This window comes from Culex quinquefasciatus, chromosome 3 (assembly GCF_015732765.1).
Source record: "Culex quinquefasciatus strain JHB chromosome 3, VPISU_Cqui_1.0_pri_paternal, whole genome shotgun sequence".
In the NCBI taxonomy this organism is placed as follows: Eukaryota; Metazoa; Arthropoda; class Insecta; order Diptera; family Culicidae; genus Culex; species Culex quinquefasciatus.
The window spans coordinates 61,533,825-61,548,626 of NC_051863.1; the positions used below are offsets into that span (position 1 = coordinate 61,533,825).

General features: G+C 37.1%; 2 protein-coding genes across 2 annotated transcripts; one reads left to right on the forward strand and one right to left on the reverse strand.

Moving 5' to 3' along the window:
* Window positions 1–173: 173 nt before the first annotated feature.
* LOC6043445 (COMM domain-containing protein 4) lies at window positions 174–14,785 on the reverse strand. Its single transcript, XM_038262080.1, has 3 exons — window positions 14,591–14,785; window positions 787–930; window positions 174–705 (listed from the first exon to the last, which is right to left on the reverse strand). The coding sequence occupies exons 1-3, from the start codon at window positions 14,591–14,593 to the stop codon at window positions 238–240; spliced, it is 615 nt and encodes a 204-aa protein (XP_038118008.1). The 5' UTR covers window positions 14,594–14,785; the 3' UTR covers window positions 174–237.
* On the forward strand, window positions 5,061–13,842 carry LOC6043446 (leucokinins). The gene is made up of 2 exons (XM_001870948.2): window positions 5,061–5,479; window positions 13,240–13,842. The coding sequence occupies exons 1-2, from the start codon at window positions 5,170–5,172 to the stop codon at window positions 13,656–13,658; spliced, it is 729 nt and encodes a 242-aa protein (XP_001870983.2). The 5' UTR covers window positions 5,061–5,169; the 3' UTR covers window positions 13,659–13,842.
* Window positions 14,786–14,802: the final 17 nt, after the last annotated feature.

Sequence of the window (14,802 nt, forward strand, 5' to 3'; positions counted from 1 at the left end):
AATCATGAATCATTAATTGCATTTTTAAAATAATAATTGTACATATTGTACTTTCAGAGCATTTTGCCATAATGAAAAAGAGCATTATAATCCTTGTAGATTTTGACTTGCAACACACAAACTCAAAAGGCTTTCGGCATAAGAGACATCGGCCAGGAAGCAATAAGCGGTTCTTTCCAATTATCAACTCCACAAATCTTTATTCTCCCATATGGACCTTTGTGGACGCATTCAATCTCACTTGAGCTCGCTGTGTTTGGCTTCGTAATCGTACCCGTCCATAATGGCCTTAATAGTTTTAAGTTCCTTCAACAGAACCGGAACGTCGCAACGATTTATGTTGACCGCGTGGGTCGTTCGCTGGGGGACACCGTTGATGATTTCATTTTTGATCCCCAACTGCAGCTGGACGCAATCTATTGTGTTTTCCGGAATGGTGCTGGTGACGTTTTCCAGCTCATTTATGGTCAAACTAGACTGCCAAAGTTTGGTCCGGATTTGACCCACGTATTCTTCGAGCACACGGCACATGACCGTGGTGTGATCTTTGGGCAGTCCAAGCTGCTGAAGTTCCGTACCAAAAACGGAACTTTCCGTGCTAAAACGGGCCGCACTTACCAGCAGAAACCGGATACAGGCGAAGGCCGCCTTCGGAGAGTCCATCGTTCCCTTGGTGATTTCAAAAATGGCCCGAACTTTATCTTCCTGAAACGAGACAGAGAGGCCAACAACCCATCTATTAAGCGACTCATTAACCCACACAACTGTTGAGTAGTGCAAACCTACCGGAACCTCTTCGCCGCCCGCGATGCATTTGGCGACATGTTGGGCCACCTCGGCAAGCTGTTCCACCCCCAGCACGGCCAAGTTGGAATGGATCTCCGCCAGCACCCAGTCCGGGCAGTCACCCTCTCCGCAGAAGCGAAATTTCTGAAAGGAAATGACCCGTGTTAAGGTAACAATTCATCCGCTGTTTAGTGTTCCAGGTACACGATAATGAACATTTTAATTATTTAGCAGTCTAATTGATTTCCAGTGGCCCCGAAAAAGTTATGATGGAATCAAAAACTGGGACAAGGGCAGCATCGTGGCCGTGATTTGGCAGGCATCGTTCGTCGTTTTTCCTTTATGATTGTCAATATTGTTTTACTTTTAACCGTTTAAGGTAGGGTATTTTAACCATTAGTGGACCTTCTAGTAGAACCGACGCACACTTTTCACATTTTTTTCAATATTTTAAGCCTTTTCATAACCTTTTGTTCAAAAAATGAAATCTGAAGTCTTTTGAACAATTTTGACTATTTGTTTCATCAGTAGTTTGTTTTTGAGCAGAAAAAAAAGCCATTTGAAAAAAAAAAGTTGTTTTGCCTGTTATGGACCTTTTTCCTATAGTGGACCCGGGTCCATAATCCGATAGTGGACCCGGGTCCACTATAGGAAAACTATTATTTTTATACCAAATTTTGTGTTTTGATGCATGGTGGAGGTCTTATGATACATATACTGCCGTTCTACGCATAATTGTCCCATGTCATTTTTGGTCGATTTTGACTTTTTGTCATTGTTAGGTTTAGTTTGACGTTTACTTTTCGAAAAACACATACCATTGAGTACTTTGTTAGGAAACTCATTGAAAACAACACCAAGTCTGTTTGTCCCATCGTTGTATTTCTATGCATAATTGTCCCACCAAGTATTTTCTTTCACGAAACTATCAGTTTTACGAAGTATTGTGTTTTGTTTATCTATTGTATAGCAAGAAGATTACAAATAAGAGTGATAAACTGCTAACTGAAATGATTAGGGACTTATGGGGTAAATAGGGACCCACGGGACAATTATGCGTAGAAACACAGAAATCGGTCGAAAAATTTCAATCGTGTTTTTTTCAGTTGCACTTTTTTGAACATGGGACAGTTATGCGTAGAACGGCAGTATAATGAATAAAAGATGGATTTTCCATCATAAACAAGTATGTTTTCTTAACAAATTTTGCTTAAAACAACAAAAAACCTAACAGACATTTAAAAACATTTTTTTTTTTTCAAAAAAGATCAAAGAAAACGTTTCAAAAACAACTGTAAACATTAAAATGATTAAAACAAGTAATTTTGATGCACATTTTCCATATTAATTACATAAATAGTTGACCGAAACAAAACAATAGATTTGTTTACGATTGCTGATAAAACTACTCATGTTTATTTTCATAAAATATTTTGTTATTGATTTATACTTATAAAATAACATTTCAAACTTTAATTATGATGCTTCAGTTAAGTACAATTAAGTATAGTTTTTTTTTTAATAATTATGAATTCTTACGGCTTCAGCATTTTTGATACTTTTAACATGAAAACATACTCATAATTGAGGAGCGGTTGTGGCTGAATGGTTACGATGTTCGCTTTATAAGCGAATGGTTCTGGGTTCGATACCCATCTGCTCCCAACGAGAAAGTTCTGGACTCATTGAATTTGGAATTAATGAAAAAACTTTAAGCTCACGGCGGGGTTCGATCCCCTGTCCTTAGGATTGGCAAGCAAAATGCTTTCCACTTAACCGTGGAGCATTGGTAGCTTGAGGAGGAATTAGACTGGTACAGTTGAATCCAAGAATCGGACAAAGAGTCAAATTGAATGCAAGTTGAACATCAGAACTCAAACAAGATTGCATGGAAGATTGCAAGCGCAGTTGAAATTGAATCTAAAAATACCTCGCTATAAATAGCCTGGGTGACTGATAGAATTCATCCAACAACAGATGAGAAGAATTGAAAGCATTCACATTAGAAATGAGAACACACGAAGAATTCGAACAACAATGCAAACGGTCGTTACCACTCGCCTAGGGTGGCTCCTCAGACCATTCACCTTCCCAAAAACCGTCCAACTCCAAGCGAAACTTACTTGAGGATACCGTGGAGATTTTCCCTTAATACTCTTAAAAAAGTGGAGCATCAACACTTCCCGTCTTCCAATTCCCTTTCCTTGTCCCATGTGCGCGGTGGAGATGGGAGCGGCCGGCAATGGACGGCTGCCATGGTGGTGAGAATATGGTTCAGGTGGAATTGGTTCTATTCCCAATTATCGATTCCTAGGCAACTTGGGCTTAGACAATCATCACATCACATGGCGAAAATCCAGTCTGCAATCCGCTAAAATCACCGTCTCCTAGCGAAGCGAAGCAAAGCGAAGCGAAGCGAAAACAGGTATATTTATACTCATAATTGAAAAAATATGCAATTAGGTTGACTACAACAAGCATTTATTGTATGTTTAAGAGAAATTTTTGCTTAAATACACAGTTTTCTTCATTTTTGAAGGTTAAATTAACAGGGATCCACTTTTGGAAATGTTAGGATTTTCGTTGTCCTATATTGGACCCCCCTAATTTTTGCTTGAGCATGAGTAGCTCTTCGCTTTATTTTAGTATAGTTCCTTAAAATTACATTATTTCGACTTGCTGAAGTTAAATAATCAGTCAAAAAATGATTGGATAGTTAATTCAATCATTAAATATAAAAACAGTTTTGTTGTGAAAATGCTAGTGGCCATGGCATGGCTGTAGAGCGAATAATTTTATTTGATTTGATTTGGTTGAGTTATGGCCAGCGAGTTGAAGTTACCGTTCTGGCTTTTTTAGAGGCATGGGTGTTGTAATGTTAAAAAGCCTCGACAGATTCAGGTAACCCTCTTGAACCCAACCTCGCCTTTAGACGGGCTTCGATTTAAAAAATCGCCAAAAATCAATTTTTCAACCAATTTTTTGATCTTTAAAAAGCATTGCAAAGAAGAACTCTTAAAATTTCAGAAAATTCATGGGTTGAAAGTTTTACTTGTTTTGTGTGACTTTGCCAATTTTTTTAAAAATTACATTTTTTAGGGGTCAACTTTGACTGTGTTTTTTACTAACATTTCCTATATTTTCAGTAAAAAGAAGTATGCAGTAATTTTTGTAGGAACCCAGACTATGTCTCTACGCATTTTTTACAATTTTTATGATAATGGTGCCATTCTATAGCAGAACATGTGAAAAACAAGCCAAAAATTGAAAAAGTGACTGTAAAAACATGAAAAAATTAGATAGGCAAAATTTAATAATAAGAGGTGATAGAATAGGCCAAAAACAGTCATAAACTAAACAAGATAAATGCAAATTTAAAATACTAAAAATAAAACAAGAGAAACATGAAACAAGAGAAGTCAAGTTTTTCGTAGAACAAAAGTTGCTCAACATGACCTCCTTAACACGGGAAAAATAAAAGTTTTCGAAAAAAAAAACAATTTGGGCAGTAGAGGGTTAATAGAGTCTTGCATTTATTTAGCACATGTCAAAATAATCATTCCCGATATGTTCGCGACATGAAGAAGGTTAGTCAAATGTTTTCGGCAGGGTTATATCCGATAGATATGAAAGGTTCTCAAGTAACCGATCCTCCCCAACTCCGTTCCAAAAAATTCACTAAAATTTCATTAAATGAAAAGTTTTCACCTCACGTAGCGCCCTCTTCTCATCCACGTCAATCAACGGCGTGCCGCACGCTCAAAACTCCCCCGCACGCGTCAAAATTATTCGCTGCAATCATTCAAAATTCTCCAACTGGCCATCATCGCAGCACTCGTTGACTGACTAACTGACTGGCGCATGCTTACTTACTGCCAGCTTCATCTTATGAGTAGGAGTGGGATATAACACCATTCATCAATTACTTTACGGCCGAACGGTGTTTGATTGCGCGCGCGAAAAAAAGGACCTCTTTGAAACGATGGCACCTTTTGCCGCTCTCTTTAACTCTTTCATGGACGGACGAAAATTGGTTTCTCAAATGGTCTCGACTCATTTAAATGAAGCGTGCCTGCGTCTTCTTTTCAGAGCTGTTGAGCATAATTTAATGAGTTTATATGCTCGGAAGAAGTCGTTCCGACGCGAGGACGAAGAAGCCCCAGAGTGGGTGGGTTGGTCGAAAAGTACTTGTAGTACACAGGTAAAGGGTTCCACCTGAGTGACCAGGCGCGCCGCCGATTTCGGAGGCTGTTGGCTTATAAAAGGACACGCCGCAACGGTCAACTCCGTCAGTTGGGATAAAACCGTTGCACGTGAGACATGTGAGATTCGATTTCGTTTAAAAACAGCAATCCCGAGAAAAAAAAGAAGTCCCACAGAGACATGCCTCGATTAGTGTTGCACCTGGTTCTGACGGTGGTGGCCGGAACGGTACTGGCCCTCGACCAGGACCAGCAGCAGGACGGCGGAAGTGATGGTAGTGATGAACTGGCCAGGATTATCAACGGCTGTGAGTGGACTAGCAGGCAGAACGTCATCTCGGAGATACTGCTCGAGCGGTACCGGAAGTACGTGCTGGACCGATTTCTGCTGCTGGACGACGTGTGCGCGGTGTACGAGTGGAATAAAAACCTCAAACAGCAGCCGCCGGAGGATTTTGACGGGGCGGAGAACGCCGTTGGGGATGGGAAAAGTGAGTGCGATGTTATGTGTGAATTGTTTGAAAGCGTGGGTCTGTAGTGTTCAAACTGTTGCATTTCCTGGAAAAGAGCAAACAAAATTGATTCAAGGATGATCAACATCAAAGAAAAATGTAAAAATTTTAAGGATTACAACACCGAAGTTAAAAAAACATGTCCTGTGAGCTATGGGGTTTCCCATGTTAAAAAAAAAACGTTAGAAAAGATTGATATAATGAACATTTCAGCACTCCTATTTTTGGTGATGATAAGAAGGCCATTCCTTCATTAGAGAATGACAGGAAAAGAGTGCTGAAAAATCGAGTTTTGCAACCAATTGCAAACGGGTAGTTCTCCGCCAACTCACACGAAACCGGAAAAAGTTTCCCCTTACTCCTCTACGATTAACGTTTGCTCTAAGAGGTTCACGAATCCGAGGTCTATTTTTCCATTTCTAGTGACGGTGGGGCGGTACTCTCCATTCTTTTTTTTCCGTGTTTTTTTACAAAGACACGTTTTACAGTGTTTTGTAGCTCGAAACTGTGAAGATTTAAAAAAAAATGGTGTCAAAGGTCCCCTTTGTGTAAAATTGGACGCCCGGTTTGATGGCGTACAGTCATCCCACATATTCGGAACGGTTTACAGATCGGCAAATTTTCATGAAATCATAGCAGCAATTCCCCACGAAAACAGCAAAAATCGAAAAAAAATTCTCCGATCGGGCTCAAAATTTTTCTGGGGATTCCTTGGCCGAAATAATTAGACCCGTATTTTTTTGTTTGGCCATAAGGTTGCTTTACGCCGTGTTAGGGTTGTCCGAAAAATGGCAATTTTCGTGATTTTTCGCAAAAAAAATCATAAGTCCGTGACATTTCATCCGATTTTAGCTGTCTTAGACGCAAAAGAAAGGTGATTGATTTGGCTATTTAGGAAAAATAGTAATTGTGGTTTGGTTGAGCGTTTTAGCAGAATGCATTACTGTGAATACAAACGAGTTGTTCCTTTTATGCCAAATTTGGCATCGATTTAGTGTTCAGCAGTAGAAACAATCAGTTGGAATCCATCTTAGGTTCAACGAAAGACCCCATACCGACTTTAGGCAAACCCGGCATCTACGAGGTATCCTGCGGCCACTGTGATATGAGCTACATTGGACAAACTAAGAGATTGCTGCAAACCAGGTTGGATGAGCATATAAACACATATGTCAGAATTGCCAAGGAGGAAAAACGGAAAGGATTTGTCCCCCATTTCAGGTCAGCAGTAACCGAACACATCATCGAGGAAAAACATAACATCACAACTAGCGACGCGGTCATCTTAACACAGAAAAAAATCAATTCTCGAAACCGTGAAGTCAGTTCACGATTATGAGAACCACGAAGGAATATATTCACGTTTATGGTGCAAATGCACCATACTCATGAATAAATTCCTTCGTGGATCTCACATTCGTGAACTTAATTCACGATTACGGGAATTGATTTTTTTTCTGTGAAGACACTTTACAAACCCATCGAAGCTGGCTGTCGCCGAAAGTTTGGAAATCTTCAAGGCAGGCAAACCCTGACATGAAATTTTCAGACGAACTGATAAATTCAATAAGAACAGTAAATATTTATAGAATTGAATAAAATAAATTGGGTTTTATATATGTATATATTTTTTTTTTTTTTTGCAAATGTACCTTTTCGGGGAATCCCGGGAATTCCCGGGATTTTTGTAAAACAAAAGTTGCTCAAAATGACCTCCTTAACACGGTAAAAATAAAAATCTTCGAAAAATAAATTGACCAGTAGAGGGTTAAATAGCAAGATAATGTCCAAACGAAAGTCTTAACCCTCTAACGTCCAGAGCTGTTTGCTTATCGTAAAAATAGTATATGGCTTAATTTTGGTACAATAATGTAGGAAATACTTAACTTTGACCCATAAACATCGAATTGGGGCAAAAAAAAGAATTTGAAGTGGTGCACCAGAGCACCATCAGGAAGATGAGCAACTTTTTTTTAAAACACAAAATCTCGTTTTCTTCAAATCTATTTGTTTATTTGTTTGAAAACGCTTCGAAATGTGTTAAAAACTACTTATTCTTTGCAGTTAGACCATATTTCTGAAGTTTTAACTACAAATTCTAAAATCTCTGCATTTTCAGGTTTTTTGATTGGCTCATTCAAAACCCACAAACAACCATTTTCATGAAAAATGAGGAAAATAATAAAACTATCGGTCGAATAACAAAATTTTGTCTTGTTTATGAATAATCAAAACGATTATAAACTTTTGTTTTGATAAAAATAAGCTTTTTCTGTAATTTAGAAAAAAGTGCTCCTGAATATTTAGTTGCTCATATGCCTAGGTGGTGCTCTGGTGCACCAAATGAAAAAGGTTGAAAAACACTTAAACCCGGTCCAAACTCACAATGTTATTCACAGGGGTTCTTGTCCAAGTTCAAATGATAGCAAAACATTTTTTGTTTCATAAAATTTTGTGTTTGGTAATTTTTACGGGCTTTCAAAAACAGGTCTTATTTATTTCCCTAAAATTGGCCCATTTTTGTTTACATTTCACACTGTAACTTTGCTTGTGCTTTACCAAATTTGGTGAAATTTGGGGAGATGTTAGTATACATTCTACATGAACACCTGCATCTTAAAGCTCCATGAAAAGTTGTATCAGTTCCGAGATATTTTGCCAATTTAGTCAGAGAAATAAATTTGAGAATTGATCCCCCAGTCGATAGCAGTCTTCTGTTAATACTATGATATTTTTAATTTTTTGCTGTTTAAAATGAATCAAACCCACCGTTTTACGGCACTAGTTATTATTTCGTTATTTTGATGATTTTTTTTTTTTTTTGAATTTTAAAAAAAACTTTCGATCCAATACAATAATAATGGGTTTATCTGGCAACTCAAACAGCTGATGGCCCGCCCGATATACTTCATGAGTAAGGCTAGTAACTGTACGGAATTTGTCCTTACCATACGGATTTTCGAACCTCTTCGCGGATTTTTAACAGGCCGGAATTTTTGTAGTGAATTTTACGCATACACAGAAAAAAATCAATTCTCGAAACCGTGAAGTCAGTTCACGATTATGAGAACCACGAAGGAATATATTCACGTTTATGGTGCAAATGCACCATACTCATGAATAAATTCCTTCGTGGATCTCAAATTCGTGAAATTAATTCACGATTACGGGAATTGATTTTTTTCTGTGTAATACGGATTTGTACAGAATTTTAACAACTATTTAATCATTGAATTGCTTTTTGATTTGGTTGAAGCTTTTGTTAACTAGAATTTTTTATTTTTCTGTGAGTTTGATTTAAAAAGGGAGAGTTTTCCGGGGTTTCCTCAATTCAAACTTGATTATCAATAATTCTAAAGTTTTTGAACTATTGTCTTTCATATGTTGATAGGACCTTTAAAAAAAACTCTAGAATTGTTCTTTTCGAAATTCCTTATTTATCCATTTCCAACGGCTTTCTAAAACTTGTGAAAACATTCGAACATTTGAATTAACAAATCTAGAGTTTTGACGTAGACTACGTCTTACTCGAAGGTACTGAGGTGCCATTCCAAAAAACCCGGGCCGAAGGCCCTGGAATACTGCGTCATCCGTCAAACGCTTATATCTTCCTTCCCTCTAATCGAATTGTCACGATTTATGTTCCATTCGATTCGAAAATTATTCAGCAATTTGCTATAAAATTTTCATTGTTGGCAAAATAGTTTTACTATTGAAACAATTCAATGTTTTAAACTGTTATCAAAATTCAGAGATTTTGCAAGCAAAATGAGCGCTTCCCACTCACGGACGGGAATGTCAAGTACCTATTTTAAGGGGAAAATCACCCTAGCACCGCGACCGGTGTCGTTCGCGAAAAAGGAGGGGAAGTAACGGGCCGAAAACATATATAAGAAAGTGCGCCAGTTTTCAGACCAACAATCACGTCTCAGACGTCTGACCGGCCAGACCAGCAACAGCAGAGCAGAGAGACCAGAACAGCAGCAGCAGCAGAAGAGGACCAGAGCAACAGGAGAGAGAGGGACCCGAGCTACAATACAACAGAAAGTCCGCATCGCCTTGTCAGCCAGTTGCCTCTCGATGGCCGGACCATTTGAATATTCTGAGGAAGGAGGCCTGCTCAACTCTTCGGAGTTGCCCTCACTCCCCGTCCCGTAAGGCGCGCGCCTGCTACCTACTCGCCGAACAGTTGCCATGGCCAAGCCACCCGGGACTCCCTTCTCTCGTCCCTCGAGGGTACAAAATTTAACCTCAATCTGTTTTCGTGTACGTGCACGCAACACATGCGCACGTAGATAACTCAATGGCAGCTGCGGTTTTATTCGCATTGTTTTATCTCTTTCTAGTGAAAGTCAACTAAATCGGAATTCAATTCGAATCGTATACGAATTCCGTTTCAACAACCGGTACGTACAAGGTCCGATTGAGTTTAGTGGCCTAAGAGTCAAGTTCTGTCTTGTTGGGGAGTCCATCTCCCATTCACGATCTTATTCCGTTAATGTATTTCAAGTATCTAGCTAATTCTTCAAAATTAAGATATGGAAAAATCTATGTCCACATCTCAAAACTTTACGTAGTCTACGCCATTCCGGTTATGTCTGTGACTTAACTACTTTGACTTTTTTTTAAAGGTCCTATAAGGCTTTCTAGTCAGAAATTTACCAACACATTCAAAGTATGTTTACATGACAGCTGGACGTTTGTTTGCATCAGGTTTCCTATCTCTTTCTAGCAAAATTTTTTTGTCAAGCGACTTCTAGTTGGTTTATTTGACTGACTGCCCGATATGTCAGCCAACATACTTCGCAGGGCTGTGACAGCTACAGCTCGATCATTGTTTGCATCAGGACACTATGACGAGGAGTTCGTCATTTTTGAGTTAAATTATATTTTTTTTACTGGGCCTAGAAAGCCTTATAAACTGTTGTGTTTCACATGTTATAGGACCTCTTCAATACAAAAAAAAACTCTGGAAAAGTGTTCGTGAAAACACTAAGCAGGATATTATTCGTAAAAGCAAACTTGACATTACGTAAACTATTAAACGTTTAGCAAAAAAAACTGAAGAACATAATGATTTGATTCAAATCATGGTTTATTTTATGAATACTTTTAAACGCGCTTATGCTTATGACTTTTAAGCACTCTGATAGCATTTTGTGAAATTTGTTAGCTGTAAAAACGACACAGTTTTTTTATTTTTTATTCTCAAATTTATTTAATTTAATTTATATAAATAATTCATTGACAGTTTTTGTTACACCATGGTGACATATCGGCAAAGTGTACGGATTTTTGCTCAGCAAGAGTTGGTAGCCTTATTCATGAGGTAAGCATTGTCCTAAGAAGTATTATTGGTGCCTTACCAAAAATCTGATGTCCTTTTTTAAATGATTTTTATTGGAAGAGAAATGACTTTTTTGCAATTCCGTCGTGAAACTACTAACTTTTCCTGTCATTCTTGAACGACGAAATAGCCTACTTTTCTGTACCAAAAATAACAGAATCGAATAGCAACACTTTTCAAAATAAATGCTGAAAAGTTCTACTTTTTAGCACTCAAATGGGTGCTGAAAAGTTGAACTTTTCAGCACTTGTTTCGAAAAGTAACACTTTTCAACATTTTTTTGATTTAAACGATTTATTGACAAAATACATGAAAATTTGACATAAAATTTCACTCAGTGTGTGTTTTTTGGAATTGCAAAAAATGTTGTATGGAACTCGTTGCAAAACTTGATTTTTTCAGCACTCTTCGTATTTATCCAACTCGGTGAACCTCGTTGGATAAATGTACGACTCGTGCTGAAAAAATCCTCTTTTTGCAACTTGTTGCATAAACTACTATTACAATTAAAAAAAAGATGTGCTTTTCAATAATGTTGCAGCTTTAAATCGTGAAAATTGTAAATTTTTTGTCAACGGCTCTTTTATACACCCGATTTGATTTTTTTAGGCTTGTCATTTTAAGGAAAATTTTATCTTTTCTTCAAATCTGCAAAAAAATCGTATCTCCGAATCGTGTTAATGGATATTCGCAATTTTTGGATATGTTATGTAAAAAGTTACAAGGAATCTGGGGAAAATATTTTCAGATATGAGCTTATTGGTCCCAAGACCTTCAAATCAGTAAATGCATTTTTATAGGACCTTTTCAAATATTCAGCTGGATCCAACTAATAACCTTTCTTTTGAATTGTGGAACTCTAGCATTGGAGATATGATTTTTGAAAAAAGTGGTTTTTGTGAAAATCTACGAAAAACGTCATTTTTTGGACCACTCTAATCGCCAAACAAAAGAATACGGGAGTTCTTTGGCCAAAATAGTATGCTTATTAACTCTCATGCCAAATTTTAACCAAATCCGAGCACTTTGATTTGTATACTTCCTGTTTGACGTCGAATCGCAGAGGATTTTTTAAATTTATTGACCTATTCTTAGCGAAGCTACACCAAAATGTCACATTTTTCAATTTTCAATATGATTTTTAATATGAAAAAAATCATTTTTATTATGATGCAATAATTGCAATGTGCTTTAAATGCGTTTTCTTACCTTAAAAGCCAAGAACATTGACCAAAAGTGGTCTGCAAGCCATTGTACGGGAGAGGAGTTTTTTCATAAATCTGCTCCTTTCGTTGTCCCGTCACGAAAAGAAATGGCTGGCAAAAACTCAAATTTCATCCAATTCTTTCAGTTCAAGGAGCAAAAGATTCGTTTTTTAATTTGTGATAATGTGTAGAAGAGCAAAAGTTTTTTAAAATCAAACCGGCAAAACTGTAGCGATTTTTGTAGTGTGCCTTTTAAAAGTCCAGTTTTACGATGTTGTCCCGTCACGCTACATTTTTATTTCAGGGGAAGCACAGGTACTATATGGTTCATTCTGCATGATATTTCTTTGTAGGAAAATCAATTATCTTTCCAAATATGTAATAACATTGGGGGGTTTCTTCTTTTATTTTGCCATCACAGCCAAAACGCTGAAAAAAACTTGGAATTTTTTTTGAAAACGAGCCGAAGAATCGGTCTAATGGCGATAAATGGCACGCTGTTCTAATTTTTTAAACTCCTTTTCCATGAAAAAGGGGTTTTCTTTTTTTTTGCACTGCCGTTGCGCAAACGCTTCATTTTTGTGTCCTTCTCGAACAACAAAATCACCTGCTTTTCAAAACCAAAAAAAAAGAGTGTTCAGTGTGAAACATAAAAACAACGCCCTAATTAAACAACGCCATTTTCTTTTTAGACCTGACATAAGACACCTTAAAAACTTGTGACGGGAAATAGTAGTTTATGCAACAAGGTGCAATTTTTTTTTTATTTTTTCAGCACAAGTCGTACATTTATGCAACGAGGCTCTGCCCAGGTTGGAACGGCCGTTGAAAAGACTATATGGCATGTTGGTTTGATTTTAAATGTTAATAAATGTTGGAAAAATATACGAACCGTGCTTTGAAAAATCATCATTTTGCATGTTCCGGGTTGAGAAACTAGGTATTTCCGATTTCGTGTGAGTTTATAGAATGGCCCATTTTGTTATCCTCTCTTTAAAATTTCTACAATAGGAAAAAATACCATCAAGCTCCTAACCAGCACACAAAATTAACTCGTGAGATTTTTTATATCTTAATTAGCTTTTTAAAAACGGGCATGGCCTTTTATTTGTTTAATTTTACAAATAAAAATATGTTGTTCTAAACAGAATACTTTTTAAAGATCTAAATGTGATTTGTTTCTTCAGATAACAACGACTTCCACAATACCCAAGAACATGTCCAAAATGACGATGAAGACGACGATGACCAATCGCCTCAAAAATCCCCGTCCAACTCAACGTGCAGCAAGAGTGCCAAGGACGCTTTCAACTGTCTGACGCACCAGTTGGGCGATCCCACGATGAACGCCATCATCCTGGACAATCTGGAACTGATCTGCGATCCACGGTACTCCTCGTCCAGCACTTCCGGTGCCCAAAAACGCAGCAAATACGTTTCGAAGCAAAAGTTCTTCTCCTGGGGCGGAAAGCGCAACAACGTGTTCTACCCGTGGGGTGGCAAACGGGTCTCCGGACGGGTCCACCGGCAGCCCAAGATTGTCATCCGGAATCCGTTCCACTCGTGGGGTGGAAAACGCAGCTCCGGCGATGTGCAGGACTTTTAAGTCCGATGTGATTGCGGTTAGAGAGAGTCCGTCGCGTTCCCTTCGGGGAAGTGTGGCCGAAGCCCGTTGAGTCTATTTCCTTGCAATAAATACCCAAACATCAGTTGTCAGTGCATGTTCCAGTTTCATTCATAGGCGTACAATGTATAATAAACGAGCATATTAAGCCCCCACCAAGGGTTGAGTGTTGAGTACGATGTAGTTTGAAAGAAATGCCTTCATTGAAATTCTTCTTACTAAATAAAATTCGATTTTTTCGCGGTATTCAAGATGTGATTTCGAAAAAACTTTGATCTACGGAAAATGTGCTTCTTTTGTATTATGATATTTTCCTTTGTCTATTAATTTTTCAAGCTAATCTTGTTTTAGCTTGCAGTTTTGTTATAACTTTAAACCAGGTCCCAAAATTTTGTTTGAAGTATTAGAAAATTTCGAAGTTCGTTTTAAATATGTTTCAAAAATTAAAAAAAAGTAAAAAACGGAAATTTTAAACAAGTTTAAATGCAACAATATATTTTTATAAACTTTAATATTGAATAATGAATTGGAACAATGAATTGGAATCTGTACATCTTTTCCTAAATTGCTTACATTTGTATCATGATTAAAATAATCTAAACATATTTTGTAACGAATTGGAACCTAAGCACAACATTAAAAAAATAGTTTACGTAAAAAAGTAATCCTTACTAACTATCAACAATAGTTATGATTTCAAAACAACTCCAATTATGCGCTATTAAAATTTAGATGTTCATATTGTTGTGTGTTGGAAACTTAAACCTAAAAACTTTTTGCATCAACCAATGAAGTTTTAATATTTTTTATAAATAATTTTATGTTAACAAAGATTGACGCTATAAAACATTTTTTATCCTTTCCATTCAAATTGATCCTCTTTTTAATAAAAATAAATAAATAAATAAACTTACCATTGTTAATTGGTGGACAAGGCTTCTTCAAAACTTTTTAAACCTATTGAATTTTGTTACTTTATCATACTATTATTTCACAGGTTTGGTTATTTTATAGGTTTTTTCGTAACTTGACACTTTAAAAATCACTTATAAATTTGGGAGGATTCAATCGTTTCAATCTCAAACCGCGAATCAAAACAATAATAAACGAAGTGTTGCTAGTATTT

Coding starts and splice junctions, on each gene's coding strand:
- LOC6043446 (XM_001870948.2), top strand. CDS start 5,170: ATGCCTCGATTAGTGTTGCACCTGGTTCTGACGGTGGTGGCCGGAACG. Junction 5,480..13,239: donor CGCCGTTGGGGATGGGAAAA/GTGAGTGCGATG, acceptor TTGTTTCTTCAG/ATAACAACGACTTCCACAAT.
- LOC6043445 (XM_038262080.1), bottom strand. Junction 706..786: donor CGGGCGGCGAAGAGGTTCCG/GTAGGTTTGCAC, acceptor GTCTCGTTTCAG/GAAGATAAAGTTCGGGCCAT.